Genomic DNA, 16,316 nt, shown 5'->3' on the forward strand with positions numbered 1-16,316 from the left:
CTATTATACATTTTCTGTGATATATATTATAAAAATCCCAAGACATTTTTATTTATTCAATTTTTTTTTTATTGTCAGAGTTGGAGAAATAAATGGTGATTTGTTGATCTACCATGTGCTATTGACACTGAAGCCATTTTACAATAAACCATTTGAGCTAGTTATAGACTTCACACATACATGTGCTGAAAACAGATTCAGAGTAAGTCTTCTAGTGTACAAAGTAAAAAAAACCTACACTAATTTGGCTATTGACAGAATCCCTCATCTCTAATTTTGACATGATCAAATGCAACTTCCGGGCAGCAAAGCAGAACACAAGAAAACGCAAAAAAACAACTACCAAAGCATTTAAATGATTTTTATTTGCATATAACATTACAAATCAGATTCAAGAAGGTACAAATATACATGTAAAATATAACAACAATCACGTTTATACTACGGAAATATTTTCCTCCAGACCACCTGGTTTCTTGGTTTGGAATTTGGCCTGAAAAAAGTTTAAAGAACAGTGTAGCCATGCATAATACGCACCCCCCTTTTCTGAAATCATTCCCAGGGTAAAAATCTGTGTATAATACACACCTAAAGACAGTAGTAAAAAGAGGAGAAAGATACCAAAGGGACAATTAGAAGTGCTATATAGAGAGAAAGAACAATAATCTACAAAACTAATAAACCCTCCTCAAACTTGGGTAGTCTCAGTGTTTTCGGGGAAGGGTACACAGATGTGCTCCATATGTGGCACCCATGTTGTTGCTCATGTGTGTTCATCTGTTATTAATGATTCTAAGTACATTATGAAAAAAGAAAATACAAAAAGATTTTTTATTTACTTAAGATGTACTTAGGTGAAGTTAAAAAAATCTAGATTTTGAAATTGATACTATAAGTCAGATGAGCATTAGTTAAAAAACAAAATAAGCTAAGAATATTGATAGGTTCTGGAGCTCCTTTTCAAGATATTTAATTTTAAATTTTAAAAAGGCTGACTCAGAATTTTACCTTATATTTGCATTTGTATTATTTGGGTCTCAAATCGAAAGAAAAGAAATCTAGAATCTGCTTAAATTTTGATAAATGATCTTTTATGAGCTATTGAAGTCTTATATGAAAAGAAAAATGGGTGTTATGGGGCAAAATATTTTACCCTATAATGTAGGAAAAAAACCAAGGAGTCCAAACATCTGACACAAATTCTTAAACCTGACCTAAGTACATCCTTAAGCAAAGTATCTGTAGGACAATCTTCTTCTGAAGTATATTTAAAAACTAATTTTGCAGTATATCAAAAAGAAGTTGAATGAAACAAAAACAGCAAATGTTATTTCTGGATAACTGATAAATTCCTTTACACAATTAGAATGAATTATTTGATATAAGATCAACTTTATATAACTGACAACTGATTGAAAGCCTTGACACAGTTGAAATGAATTATTTGATATATGTATAAGGTCAATTTTATATAACTGAAAACTGATTGAATGCCTTGACACAGTTGAAATGAATTATTTGATACATGTATAAGGTCATTTTTATATAACTGAAAACTGATTGAATGCCTTGACACAGTTGAAATGAATTATTTGATATGATATCAATTTTAGATAACCAAACATGTCCTTACATAATTGAAATGAAAAATTAAATTCAGAAACGTTTTGCAATGTTTTTATTATTGGGAAAATTGCAATGAAATAGGTTTTTCAAAAATCATCTTCTTATATCTATTGATGCATATATTTTTTATGCAGCATTTTCTGAAGTCATATTTAATAATCTTATTTTTTTTCTTTTCAAATATCACAATTATAAATGCACACAGAAATTTCTGATTTTACAGTATTTGATATAATGCCAATTCAGTGAATTTATTTATTAGCTTTTTCGTATATCACAGACTGATTTCCTGTCAAAATGGTTTGTGGTAATGCCAGAAGCTGTGTATCAAAACATTGTGCAGGCGTACATCTACAACTGTAATTCCTGGGTTAGAGAGTATACCAAATATCATGACAGGATCCTGACTCCTCTAAGGGTAGGTATAACATTGATCAAGGAAATCTCTAAATGAAGTTCTTTGGTTAGAGAGTATACCAAATATCATGACAGGATCCTGCCTCCTCTCAGGGAAGGTATGACATTGATCAAGGAAATCTCTAAATTAAGTTCTTTGGTTAGAGAGTATACCAAAATGATATGATAGGACTTACACTCTATCAGTCTATTTTCAACAATGTAGAGGTCTACATAATGTATCTGTAATTAATTTCAGAATTTAGTTTTTAAGTCATACAAATTTCAAGAATGCATGCAATATCTTGAAAAAAAATCAGTTTTTATTGATGCTGAAACAAAATGAATTTAAGAACAATAATCGAACAAGTCTCATTTGAGTAAGTCATAATTAGAAAAAAAAAAAGTTCACATTTTTTCTTGCAGTATTTACATTTTGTGTGTTTCATTGTAGGGTAACAGAAAGTTGGTGTTTATTGACCATCCTGCAAAGCTACATGAGTTTATAGAACCAGACCAGATAAAGTTACCAGGATCAACATTGTCTCTGGAAGAAGATCTCAAAATCTCTAACAATGCACTCAAACTGTCTCATAAAGATACCAAAGTTACTATAAAGGTGAAATATGAATTCTCTAACGATTCTAAAGTCACAATTCATGTAAAATATCTAACAATACACTCAAACTATCCCATAAAGATACCAAAATTACTATAAAGGTAAAATATCAATTTGTAGCAAAGATACTTAAGTCACAATACAGGTTTAAATTCAAATAGTGAAAACAAGCTGTCTCATAAAGGTACCAAAGTTGCTATAATAAAAAGAAACCTGGGATAAAAAAAAAGAGGCAAACTATACTATAGGGACAAACAAACATACATGTAAGTCGAAAAAAAAACAGATGATATCATGGTCATATGAAAGATAAGTATAAGTAACAGTCTACAAAACCCTACAAAAAAGACCATACGCTGAGCAACACGAACCCCACCAAAAACCGCGGATAATTTCAGGTTTTCTCGAAGAGTAAGCAAAACACCATTTGATACGATTGTAAAGTAGAAACAACTTTAGAAAGTATATTTGTATTTTCAGGTTGGTCCTAATGCCATACAGATAACATCAGCAGAGAAGTTGAGAGTTCTGGGACACCAGGTTTTGTTAAATGATGTCTACTATGCTTCAGAGATAGAGGAGGTACGTGATTTAATAGGACATTTTAATAAATGCTTTTAAAACTTAACAATGTTATTACTGATGACAAAATTGAAGCAAGTTCTATATTGACAATTTTTCAATTTTGCAGTTCAGGAGTTGTGGCCCTCCTGCTTTAGAAATGACACTAATAAAATAAAGACTGGTTTACTGTTATTTTGACAGTTTTTGTTCCATGTGCACATGGTTTTTGTTTAAATCTGTAAAAGAGCTAAAAACCAGAAGTGAAAGGCGGATTACAATGTACCAAATTTAATTAAATGTGTATTTAACGGAATGAATCTGTATATTTAATGATTTTCACAGTTTAAATGGTATACTATATAAATTACATAATAAAATAAACCATTTGAATGATGCCTTCTGCTTGAGCAAAATGATCAATACAAGGGTGGTTAAAACATCTCAGGTAGAAAATGTAATGTATTGATTGACAAGCCGTAATAATTCATTGATTACCCCTAATTGTAGATGTAGGTGGAAACACACAAGTGACAGGTGCATAGAAGAGTGTAAACGGTTGTTCCATGATAATGAATTACTAGTAGTTAATTAGCGGCCATTGATTTCTTTGATCATTTTAGTCATCACAATAAGAAAATTAAGTGTGCTCATAACTGAATTGATAAAACTGTTAAATCTACTTTTTTATGCCCTGCGTACAATAATACATGGGCATTATGTGTCCCTCTGTCCGTTGGCTTATCTGTCTGTCAGCCTCCTATCAGGTTAAAGTTCTGTTTCAGGATAGTTTGTGGTCACATCAGCTTTGAACTGAGATACACATGTTCATTATGTTATTTATTATCTTTTTGTGTGATTTTATCAATGATCTAATGTCTGCTGTACAGAACATACACATAGGACAGTTGGCCATACCAACCAACTTATATTAGGGTGACTACTATTCCCCTAGAATTTGAAGCTGAAAAAGGCAACCCACTTATAAGCAGATCAAATGATACTTGACTAGTGTACCTGAGATCAGCCTGACCAATTTTTGTTTCTTCACATGACAATTTTTATGCCCCATTTATGGGCATTATGTTTTTCGGTCTGTGCGTCCGTTCGTTCGTTTGTCCGTTCTTTCGTTCGTTTGTCCGTCCGTCTGTCCCACTTCAGGTTAAAGTTTTTCAGGTTATGTTTTTGGTCAAGGTAGTTTTTGATGAAACTGAAGTCCAATCAACTTGAAACTTAGTACACACGTTCTCTATGATATGATCTTTCTAATTTTAATTCCAAATAAGAGTTTTGACCCTAATTTCAGGGTCCACTAAACATAGAAAATGATAGTGCGAGTGGGGCATCCGTGTACTATGGACACATTCTTGTTGTTTTTTCAAATGACAATTTTTAGGACATCTCTTTGTAAACTTGAAAGTAGAATTCCTACTTGCAAGACATTTGGTAAGACATGCAAAGTCTGAGATGTGAAAACAACTACAGCAGAATGCATTGAGTGTGTAGGTAAAGGTATAATCTTTGGTTAGCTTGCTTGTTAGCTGAACCGTGAAGTCATTATTATGTTAGGTATACTACCCTTCTTTCGGAGTAGTCTAGTCCTACAGAAAGATAGATTGGTTATCTGTCGGACTAGTCTACTCTTAAAGGAGGGTAGTTTACCTAACCTAATAATGACTTCACGGTTCAGCTAGCAAGCAAGCTAACCAAAGATATTACCTTTACCTACACACTGGATGCATTCTGCTGTAAAAACTGGGATGATTTTATTAAAGTTATTAGATATTGAAATACAGAAAACTGAATAAATTCTTTCACTTTATATTTTTTATTGTTTTGTTCAGGTGTGTTTAGTAGATGATAACCAGTTCACCCTGACAATATCCAATGAGAGCGGACCATTATCGTTTATTCATAATGACTGTGACAACATTGTACACGATATCATACATATCAGAACACGATGGGAACTCTCACAGCCTGTAAGTATATAGTGATTGTCACAACATTTTATACATGTAATTTAATGCACAATAGTACAAGATGGGAGTTCTTTTGACCTGTATAAGAGCTCACACAAAATTGTCTAAAAAATTTAGTCGGAGGAGAAAGTGCAGAAAAATTTTTTTTTTATGTGTGCAAAAGCTGGTAATTTATAAATTTATTTCACTAAGAATAGAAAAAGAAAATAATGCTTTATAACTTTGGTATATCCAAGCATTATTCAGGAATTTACTTTCATCAGGAATGCTCAAGCCTACACATTTGAAATCCAGGGATTTTAAGATATTAGCAACTTTACGAGCTATATGACCAGAAGGGACTTAATGTTAAGTGTCTTAATAAATTCTTAATTTATCACATGGGAGTTTTATAGAAAGATTTGTTATAAATCATGACAGTACTGAAGCACCAACTACTCAACTGATGATCAAATGATCAAGTACTAAGAAGTCAAAATAAATATTAGTATAAAATTTTAGAAATTATAAATGGTAACATGTTGCATAAATATTTCAAGGTTAGTTAGATAGAAAATTCAACAAAAATGTATGTCGGAAATTTTATTATTTTTATTTGGTTCATTAGGTTTTATATGTAATAGAAATTGTAATATGAAAATTACAGCCGATTTCAATGAGTGTGTAGGCAAAGGTAATATCTTTGGTTAGCTTGCTTGCTAGCTGAACAGTGAAGTCATTGTTAGGTTAGGTAAACTACCTTCTTTTAAGAGTAGACTAGTCTGACAGAAAACCAACCTATCTGTCTGTAGGACTAGGCTACTTCGAAAGGAGGGTAGTATACCTTACCAAACAATGACTTCACGGTTCAGCTAGCAAGCAAGCTTACCAAAGATATTACCTTTAGCTACACACTCATTGAAATCGGCTGTAAATGTTTTACTGTCCTAATAGAAATGTTTCATGATTATTTGTTGAAATACAAATCAAGTTAAAATGTGCAATGATTGTAATGATTTTTGTTTGCCATCAGTTTATGTGAAATATCATGTTTCAGGACACTGTAACGGTCCATACAAAGATTAGACCTAAGGATGTCCCTGGAACGTTATTGAATGTAGCTCTGTTAAACTTAGGCAGCTCTGATCCTAGTCTTAGATCTGCTGCATACAATTTATTGTGCGCTCTTACTCAGACATTTGATCTCAAAATAGAGGGACAGCTTTTAGAAACAACAGGTGAGTAGTATTTTAACGACAGTTGTAAGAATTTCTCTTTCAGCAATGTTGAAACTAGGTCATTATTTCCGCTACCAAAGTACGCCATAGAACTGTAAATTCAGGAATTTATTGTGTGCATTTATTAATGTGATTGCTGAACTAAGCACAGTAATGTGAGATGAATTTTTGTGATTTTTAATATGATGCATACAAATAATGCTATCAACATTTTAAATGCACATATCTATATTGCGAAACCCATCCATTCACAATTTTTGCCAAAAAAAAATGAAAACATTGCAAACATTTTTGAATTTACAGTATATCAAATTTCTGATATTTATGAAGTATTGTTATGAAAAATGCTGTTTGAAAAAGCTTAGTCTGTAAACAGGTCGATGAGGGTGGTAAAGGGGGAGGGGGGGGGGGGGGTGTTTGCACAGAAAAAACATGAAATAAGACGTAATTTAACATTGAACGTGAAATCATTTCTGTCATGAACGTTATACGAAAAATAAAGTCTTTAAGGTGAACCTTTTGTGACTGATTCACTGTCTTCCTGTATATATAAATTCTCTGCTTTACTTGATATTCCCAATTTACTAAAATTTAATGAGCAGAACACCTTGAATGAGACACTTGTCTTGCACGACTGAACGTCAAATAAAAAAGTAAAAACATGTTGAACGTAAAATAAAAAACGGTGATCAGGTTGCACGAAAATAACCCTTTACCACCCTCATCGAACATTGACAAATTTTTGAGGATGATAGTCCTTCCTTTGTAGTTTTATTTTTGTTTTATAATAGACATTTGAATATACTAGGCGAAATTTAAAAAAAAAAACAATCAGAAGGGGACTAGAAAAGATCATGGCTTTTTTAAGAAAAAAAAAACCAATTAAAAATCTATATAAACAAAATATGATAAAGATTGATTGATTGCTTGTTGAACATCCAGTGTCAAATATTTCATGCATATTCATTCAATATAAAACTTGTAACTAAAATAACATGTGTCTTTTCAAATTGTTTGTAGTTATATTATCTATCGATTTAAAAGGAGAATAATTGCCATGATTTAAGTATTTGTTATTCCGTTATCAAGAAACTTGTTAACTATAACAATTTAAAAGGAGTTCAAAATGTTTTTATTATTCATCCAGGTTTATGTATACCTGCCAACAACACCATCTTTATCAAGACAATCAGTGAGACTTTGGCAGCTAATGAGCCTCATCTGACGTTAGAGTTTCTAGAGGAATGTATTCAGGGATTTGGCAACTCTAACATAGAACTGAAGCATTTGTGTTTAGAGTACATCACACCATGGTTACCAAATCTTACCAGGTAACGTGAACTAAAATTAAGTTTATATGTCAGGAAAAAATGAACTTATCTTGATCAGTGGTAATTTTTTTAGCACTGGTCAAGTTAAGTATTAATCTATAAAAAACTTGAGGCAAAGACTACCTAATTGGGCGGTATTTCACATTTTATTATAGGATTTAACACATATCAACGTAGTGTTTACCTAGGCTACAATTATAGTTCTGGCAATATGGTCTATCAACGTGTAAACCAATGAAAAAAATTCCATTTGACCAATCACATTCAAGTATTTGTAGATATGCAAATCATAATCATAAAAATTATGAAATTTTGTATGCATTTTGAACTGAACTTCATGAACTGCATCTGAAGATAAAAAAAAAAAACAAACATATAGCATTGACTTTTCTTGAGCTACAATCAATTAAAAGTTTGTGAAATAGGTCTATCAATGTGTAGACTGCAAGTAAAAAAAAAATTGATAAAATGCTTTTTCACATAAAATTGGGATTTCTGAAGAAACTTATCCTAAAATATTTTTGTGAAAACTGAATGTTATTTTTATAGATTGATAGCCACTCTGGGATTCAGACATTATATCTGCAGCAGTGCAATTTTGAAAAATACATTTCTCCTTTATACTGAAGAGCAAAAAACATTTCCCTCAAATAAACACTTTAAAGCTAAATACATACATGTAGTTGGCATAGTTTTTATGCCCCCGCAGAAGGGGCATTAAGGTTTACCCTTGTCCGTCTGTTTTCTTTGACTAAATGTTATGAAACTTATAAACAAAGCTTATTATCACAATACACAGATCAAGTTCGAATTTGGGTGGTGACACTTATACCATTCCTGAGTTATGCCCCTTTATAAATGGAAAAATTGTGAATTTTTTGTTTCTGTTCTTTAACTTTAGTTTGCCTCAACCAAATGTTATGGAACTTATACACAATGCTTATTACCATAAAACACAGATCAAGTTCCAATGGGGTGGCATCACTTTCACAGTTCTCTAGTTATGTCCCTTTGTAACGTTTTATGCAAGCGGGGGCATCATCTGTGTCCCAAGGACACATTCTCCATTTATATAAAATTTTGTATACTCTTTGAACTCTGTCTGGATATAAAAAAAATGATATATGTAGCATTTATACTTCCAGAGATACAATTAATTAAAAATGGGTAAAATGCATAAATAGATATATAGAATGCATTTCTAAAGCACTGTAAATATGGATTTTTCCCCATTTTAAATATTAGTTTCTCAAAAACCTATATCTATCCTCAGAAATTTGCTTTTAAGTGAACTAAATTCACATATGAATCAAGAGTGGATCAAATCTTATTATGATGGCCTATTTTATATTTAATTTTTATTTATCAATTATTCTTATGATTTTAAAATAAATGTTATTGGTAAGAAATATTCATTTATCTGTTTCTTTGAAATGCAGATATTTTTATCTATCAAAAGTATTTTATATAACAGGACTTTATTGTTGAAATTACTGCACAACATTATTGTTTTCTCCATAAAGAGCATCCGATAAAAATATGCAGAAAAAAAATGTTCTTGATTCTATTTTAATTATTTATCATTACACTAAAAATATACTTTATCTTCAACAAGAAATGATTTCAAAATAGGCGTTTTAAGTGCCAATCTGCCTAAGAATCAGGCAGTAATCTGCCTAAGAATCAGGCAGTAATCTGCCTAAGAATCAGGCAGTTGTGAAAACATGACAAACAAAAACCCACTCAAGTTGACATTATTTTATGTTCAAAATGTATAATGGTGCACTAATATAACATTTGTTTCCTTTTCCTGTTCTGGTAATTTAAGATATAAGTTAGTTGAAATGCACTAGAAATTAACAATTAAGGGGAGCTAACTCCGTAATTTGCTATCAATCTAACCAAAAGTTATCTCGAGTTTCTTGAATTACCAGAGAAATGAAAGACCAACCATTTCTAATTCAGGATGGGGGTAACTTCAAGATAGGATGGTTAGGTCAGTTTTTTTTTTTTTTGGCCATGCTTTGATATTTTTCAAAAAATTGCCTGATTCTTACAAAGACTGGCACTTAAATATTCCAGTGGTTCTAGCTTGCCTATGTAGGTATTGTAGATGTCCTGAGTAAGGCTGAATGTATTATCCTATCTTAAATGGCTGTTATAATATGCATATTGAGAGCAGGAATTGTCAACGTCATATAAAAATACATTGCTTTGTACTAGACCGACACTTTAAACATGCTAGCTCACAAAATAACAATCTGCCAAAAGACATATCATCCATTCAGACACTTTATGATGACACTGAGACAGTCAAACTTTGCTCTAGGTCCTTAACTTCGTGTGGATCACGGGAAAGTAGCAAATTTCAATTTTAAAGTCTTTGATTTCATTCAGTTGAACTAGCATGACTGGTGTCCTCCAATAATTGAGATTAATTTTAGGCCAATGAAATTCATAAAAATTATCTTTGTTGTTCATATATATGAATGTGTATAAATAAAAATCCATTTGATATTCACAATCGTGTTTTTGTTTCATCATTTCCTTTAGGTACATAAGTCAACATTTAGATGATGATTATAAACAGCAAAGGTAATTTTTTTTTTTAGAAAATATTAAAGATGAAGGCCAATTTCCCTCTTATATTTCATTTCACACCATGGCTGATTTTTAAGTCTTATAATCTTTACTAAAATTCACGGTATCAAAAATGTAGCTTCATGTGACTTATCTTGAGGGTTATACAACTCTGGTGTATCTCTAAAGATTTGATCAAATTATGATTGTCTAAAGACAAAACTTTACTTTATTATGAAAAGAATTAAATTTTATTCTATACATCATAGTAATAACATTTAATTTTTAAACAAATTCCTACTTCGAGAAATTGAAATTAAATTGGAAAAAATCTTTTTGATGGCACTTTTTACATGCATAATACATTTATACCAGTATTTCTTTATCTTTTTAAATAATTGTATCTCTGGATGTATAAATGCTACATGTAGACATTTTTCAAGATTCAGGTGCAGTTCAGTGAGTTCTAATATCATACAAAACTTCATAAAAATTTACATTACCTCCTAAATACATTGATCAGATATCCAGTTCTCCTCATATTTTCTTCGTAATACCAGTATAAACTTTATGTTAAGAAACCATACACATTTTGCATCTCTTGTTGAATTTCAAATAATGTAAATAATTCCAGAAAACAATGTTTATTAAATTGATGAGTTGAATCATAAGTATTAAATCTTTTCTTGCAGGTTTTGTCGTCATACAGATGAAAACAAGCGCCAGAAAGTGGCGTTGATTCTTGACAAACTAATTACAATGACTATAGAGGAAGTTGAGGTATGAAAACATGTTTGTATGATATGAATTAGAATAAGGTTTTTTTTCCGTCTTTATTATAAATGGTGGTATTCTTACTGCATGTATAAGACACTCATGGTTATGAGACAGATTTATATTAGGGCCTTGTGGGCGGAAAAGTGTGTATGAGGGTAGGGGATTGAAATACACCAATTTCAAGTCACAGAACTTTACGACAACTGAACTTAATTTTCTGCTGACTTTTGCAAAGAATCACTTTTGGTCTGTGAAATTAAATGTTTTTTGGTGGGATGCTAAAATATTACTGTAAATTATTTGATTCCTTCAATGATTGATAAACTCTAGAATTTGCATATTGTGTCTGTATAGATGAACTTTAGCCTTTTTTGGACTCCTCTAGGCATTCTGAACTCGCTATGATCATTTGATAATTGACATGATGGTCTTTATCTACTGTAAACAGACTGAGTTTGTCAGTTCTCTATGGCTTCCTCCACCAATAAAAACTGACCACCATGAAATAGCAAAATAGTGTTGAAGGTGGCGTTAAACACCAATCAATCAATCAATCAATCAATCAATCAGTTCTCTATGAAATTTTACTGTCAGCTACATGTATCATGTTTTGTCCACTAACAATGCTGAATGCTTTAATATTAAAATGTGCACCAAATGGTATTAAATAAAATTAAACATAAAAACAAAGTTATATTCTCATGTTAACTAAGATAACTCATAAATACGAAAAAAAGTATAACCAAAATACAAAACTCGGAAGAAATTTCAAAAAGGGTAGGTCCATAAAAACTGACAAAATCAAACGCTATCAATCAACAGAACGAATGAAAAACAACTGTCATATTCCTGACTTGGCACAGGCATTTTCCGAAGAAAAATGGTGGGTTAAACCTCAGGTTTTATGGCTAGCTAAACCTCCCTCGTGTATGACAGTTGTTTAAAGTTCCGTTATATTGACAAAATGGGGTTAGCAACCCAAACAGACTTATGAACAGTTATTGTTCTGTTGCTCACTTTTTTTTAAAGAAAATTGTGTAAAGAAAAGTAAATAACTTTTGTGGGTACTACTGTGAGACAATCCTGATGTATAAGAATGAAATAAGAATATTGGAAGAAATATTTATAATATGTAACAGAGAAAATGTACAAGATTTGTATTAAACCAGTTGTTGAATGATTAAAAAGAGAGCATATATTATTTAGTTGAATCTTTCAAAGAAAGCTTGATGTATGTTGTAGATGTATCCATCTATACAAGCCAAGATTTGGGGAAACATTGGCCAGGTTGCTGATCTCTTAGACATGGTTCTGGATAGCTTTATTAAGGTAAAGTACATGTAATCTTTGAATTACAAAGGAGAAGGTCCGGTAAGGGCTAGTTTTGCCTAAAATTTGAAGTACATCTGATGAAAGAGTTTTTACATTTTTTAAACACTTAAGAGTCTACTTCAGTCGATTCAATTAGTTTATGTAAAAGATTTAGATTGGTTTGGTCATGAAAGACGCTCAAATTCAAGCTTGAGTATGAAAAAACTATCAAAGATGGCATGATACGTCACTTTTCAGTTGGATTTTGTCTAAAATGGAAGTGGCCACATTCGTGTTCATGCCCAACCTTTATATATGTTATATATTATCATCAAATACAACATATATTTAAATATTAAGACTGAACACAAATGCGGCCACTTCCATTTTAGACAAAAACCGTCTTAGAATTAGCACAAATAATAAAATTGTGAATATTTCAGTAATATTGCATGAATTTATGATGCTAGTACCTGATGCATACATGTGCATTGTATTGTCAAAAACAGCCCATATTTATGGAACAGAAGTATTCTACTTTCCAATAAATAGCTAAAAGTTTACATTTCAACAAATTTGTAAAAATGCTATATTTTGGGGCCAAAAAGGGGTCTTACTGGACCTACTCCTTTATTAATTTTAAGTATTAAGCCTTTTCGATGAAAATTTATCTTAGCCGGGAAAGTGTTTAAATTTTTAGACAGGACATAAAAATATCCCAAACTACAGTATATGTTATTAGTCATGTTAGTGTAAACTATCTTATTTTTGCAGATACTTTATTTCACGTTTAGCTCATTGTAGCTGATTCATAGGGATTTTATTTTCACGATTTTTAAACTTTGTTGATGTATTCTAAAGTTTGACATGTTCCTGTTATTTTCAAGTTGCAAATTTACATGTCTATAAATCACTTTTGAAAATAAGTTAGTGTAAAGAATATGACGTTTATATAAGACCCTTTATCTCCCAACTTATAAGAATGATAATGTTAGCTTTTATTTAGATGGTACAAACAAAGAATATTTGCATAATCCCTAGTTTACTCAATAATAAGCTTCTGGGCTAACATTTTGATGTAGCATTCCCAAAACTTGCAATCACTTTTTGATTTGCAGTGTAATTGGCCCTTATTGCAGGTAATTGTAAAAAATGGTCATCATCTTCTTTTTGTCATAGGCTAGGTATATGAAAAGAAAATAGTTTAATTTGAAATTGGTCGAACTGGAAAGGGGTGTTTCCTATTGATAATTCAAACTATTGACCTGGATCTTTGATCATCTCATATACACTTTTTGTTGCTTGCATCGTAATAAAATGTCAGTTACTGTAATAATAAATACTGCATTATGAAAATTTCTATGTTGAAATTTGACAGAGGAGTGTGACAGGAGGATTAGGATCCATACAGGCAGAAATAATGGCAGACACAGCTGTGGCTTTGACGTCTGCTAATGTACAACTTGTGTCAAGAAAAGTCATTGGACGATTATGCAGGGTAAGTGTCTAATGAAAAATGTGCATGTCTTGTAGCGAATCTGAAGAGAAGTTGAAAGGATATGCTTCTTAGACACGTCCATATTAGGATAAGAATTGGGTTTATTGATTTATGTCAACAATGGTCCCACTTATAGCAACAGATCATAGATTACTCACTGGTAGACGTATCACCAATTAGAGGAATATTTGAGTTAATATATTTTTTCTGGTAATGGACTTAAAAAAACAAAGCATGATTTAAACTTTCCGAAAATTTCTTGAATCTACAGCCTCTTGAATAATGCTTTGAAGACTGTATGAATAACATGCACTTTCCCACTATTACAGATATAGACATGTCTTACAACCATAAGATCAAGACTTAATTTTTTTTTATCACGAAATGCATTTTAAATATCTTCTTTAAGGACAGAGTGTTTTTACTCAATAGTGGTAATTTGTATACTCATTACTCCATGTTTTATTTTACAGTTGATAGACAAGACATGTACCTCACCAACACCCACTCTAGAACAACATCTGATGTGGGACGACATAGCCATCTTAGCCAGATATCTACTCATGTTGTCATTCAATAACTCATTAGATGGTAAGTTACCAGATATCTACTCATGAAGAAACTTATATTTCATGACAAATCATCAGATGGTTGAGTAACCAGTATAAAAATAAGGAGATGTGGTATGATTGCCAATGAGACAACTATCCACCAAAGTTCAAATGAAGTGAATGTAAGCAATTATAAGCAACCTTATGGCCTTCAACAATGAGAAAAACCCATATGGTATAGTTGGCTATTAAAGGCCCTGACATGAAAAATATGAAACAATTCAAGCCTAATTTATAACAAAAAAATTTAGGAAAAAAAAAAATATGATAGACATGAACCAACAACAACCACTGAACTACAGGCTCCTATAAACTTGGGACAGGCACATAAAGAATGTGGCGGGTTAAACATATTTGTGAGCGTTCAATCCTCCCCTAACCTGGGACAGTGGTGTAACAGCACAAAACCTGGGACAGTGGTGTAACATCACAACATAAGAACAAACTATAATTTTCAGTTGAAAATGGCTTAACTCATCATATTGATACAAAGAAAAGCATCAAACAAAAACACAGACAGGACATGTATGTTTTGACAATCAAAAAGTGATTGTATGATAATTTATAGGATATCCGTTATAGATGCCAGTCATTTGCCATTTTTATTCCACATTTTAACATTACTTGTATGAATATTTAATCTGTCTTTTTGTTTACAGTTGCCAGCCATTTGCCATTTTTATTCCACATTGTGACATTACTTGTATGTACAGGACCATTGTCTCTGAGAGCCTCCACACATGGACTTGTTATCAACATAATCCATTCTCTGTGTACATGTTCACAGCTTAATTTCAAAGGTATCATTGTAAAATTGTATTGGTTAATCTAGAATTTGTAAATATAATAGAAATACAAAGGATGTGGGTATCCATCCCGTAACACAAAATCAGTACATGCACAGCAAAAAACACAAAAGGCAAAGTCACAGTGCTTTCATTGTGGTTCTTCATCTCAAAGTGACAGTGGGGCCTTCAACACAGAGCAAAACTAAACAAAAAAAACCTCTCACCTCACTGCAAGTTTAAGACGGCCCTATTTCTATTTGATGTGGAAAAAAACTCATCATAGATACCAGGATTAAATTTGTATATGCAATACACGCTTTTCGTCTACAAAAGATTAATCAGTGAGTGTCGATTCATAAAAGTTTAAAAGGCCAAATAAATTATGAAGTTGATTAGCCTTGAGAACCCAAAATTCCAAAAGGTTTTGCCAAATACAGTTATCTATTCCTGGGGTAGAAATATAGATTCTACCACTGCATCGAGTGTGATACGATATTTATCCACTCGAGACAGTTAAATTTTCAAATTTAAAACGCGAGGCTCGCCGAGCGTTTTAAATATTTAAAATTTATGTCGAGAGTGGATAAATATCGTATTACACGAGATTTGGTGGTGGAATCTGTTTCTCTAATGATTTTCAAACAATATGCAGGCAAAGTTATTCCTTCTTTTTGAATGATCTGCAAAAAGATGTGTTCTTTCTATGTGACGTCATCAGGCATGGTCGCCTTTTTTCATGCCGTCACAATAGGAAATTCAGAGGAAAGCAAGAAAATTCGACGTCATAATCGGATTTTAACCAATGAAGAACTGAGATCAAACGAACCACACGTTGATTAAATTTTTTTTATACAATGGGTGCAGAAAGAGATAAATTGACGAAGAATTAGAGAAAATCTTTTATAGTATTTAAAAAAAAATCATAGTTTGTACACAGGAATTTATTTACCATCATACAAATGAAAGCAGGTATCAAAAAACATCTATTAAATGTGCAGAATTTAAAAAGAAAATAAGAA

The 16,316-nt window shown here is 31.7% G+C and overlaps 1 protein-coding gene across 5 annotated transcripts in view; it reads left to right on the forward strand.

The window, feature by feature from the left end:
• The window catches only part of LOC127703812 (neurofibromin-like), a 97,071-nt gene that overhangs the window by 57,613 nt on the left and 23,142 nt on the right, over nt 1-16,316 (forward strand). For 3 of the 5 annotated variants that reach the window (XM_052207884.1, XM_052207885.1, XM_052207886.1), the window contains 12 exons: nt 79-202; nt 1,907-2,044; nt 2,477-2,641; nt 3,122-3,223; nt 5,047-5,184; nt 6,221-6,401; nt 7,549-7,732; nt 11,005-11,092; nt 12,332-12,418; nt 13,779-13,898; nt 14,372-14,489; nt 15,169-15,309. In XM_052207884.1, the coding sequence (XP_052063844.1) occupies nt 79-202; nt 1,907-2,044; nt 2,477-2,641; nt 3,122-3,223; nt 5,047-5,184; nt 6,221-6,401; nt 7,549-7,732; nt 11,005-11,092; nt 12,332-12,418; nt 13,779-13,898; nt 14,372-14,489; nt 15,169-15,309 (1,586 nt within the window). Of the gene's footprint in view, nt 1-78; nt 203-1,906; nt 2,045-2,476; nt 2,642-3,121; nt 3,224-5,046; nt 5,185-6,220; nt 6,402-7,548; nt 7,733-10,285; nt 10,328-11,004; nt 11,093-12,331; nt 12,419-13,778; nt 13,899-14,371; nt 14,490-15,168; nt 15,310-16,316 lie in introns of all 5 variants that reach the window. The other 2 variants (XM_052207883.1, XM_052207882.1) reach the window with 1 other exon arrangement.

This window comes from Mytilus californianus, unplaced genomic scaffold (assembly GCF_021869535.1).
Source record: "Mytilus californianus isolate M0D057914Y unplaced genomic scaffold, xbMytCali1.0.p SCAF_51, whole genome shotgun sequence".
Taxonomy (NCBI): domain Eukaryota; kingdom Metazoa; phylum Mollusca; class Bivalvia; order Mytilida; family Mytilidae; genus Mytilus; species Mytilus californianus.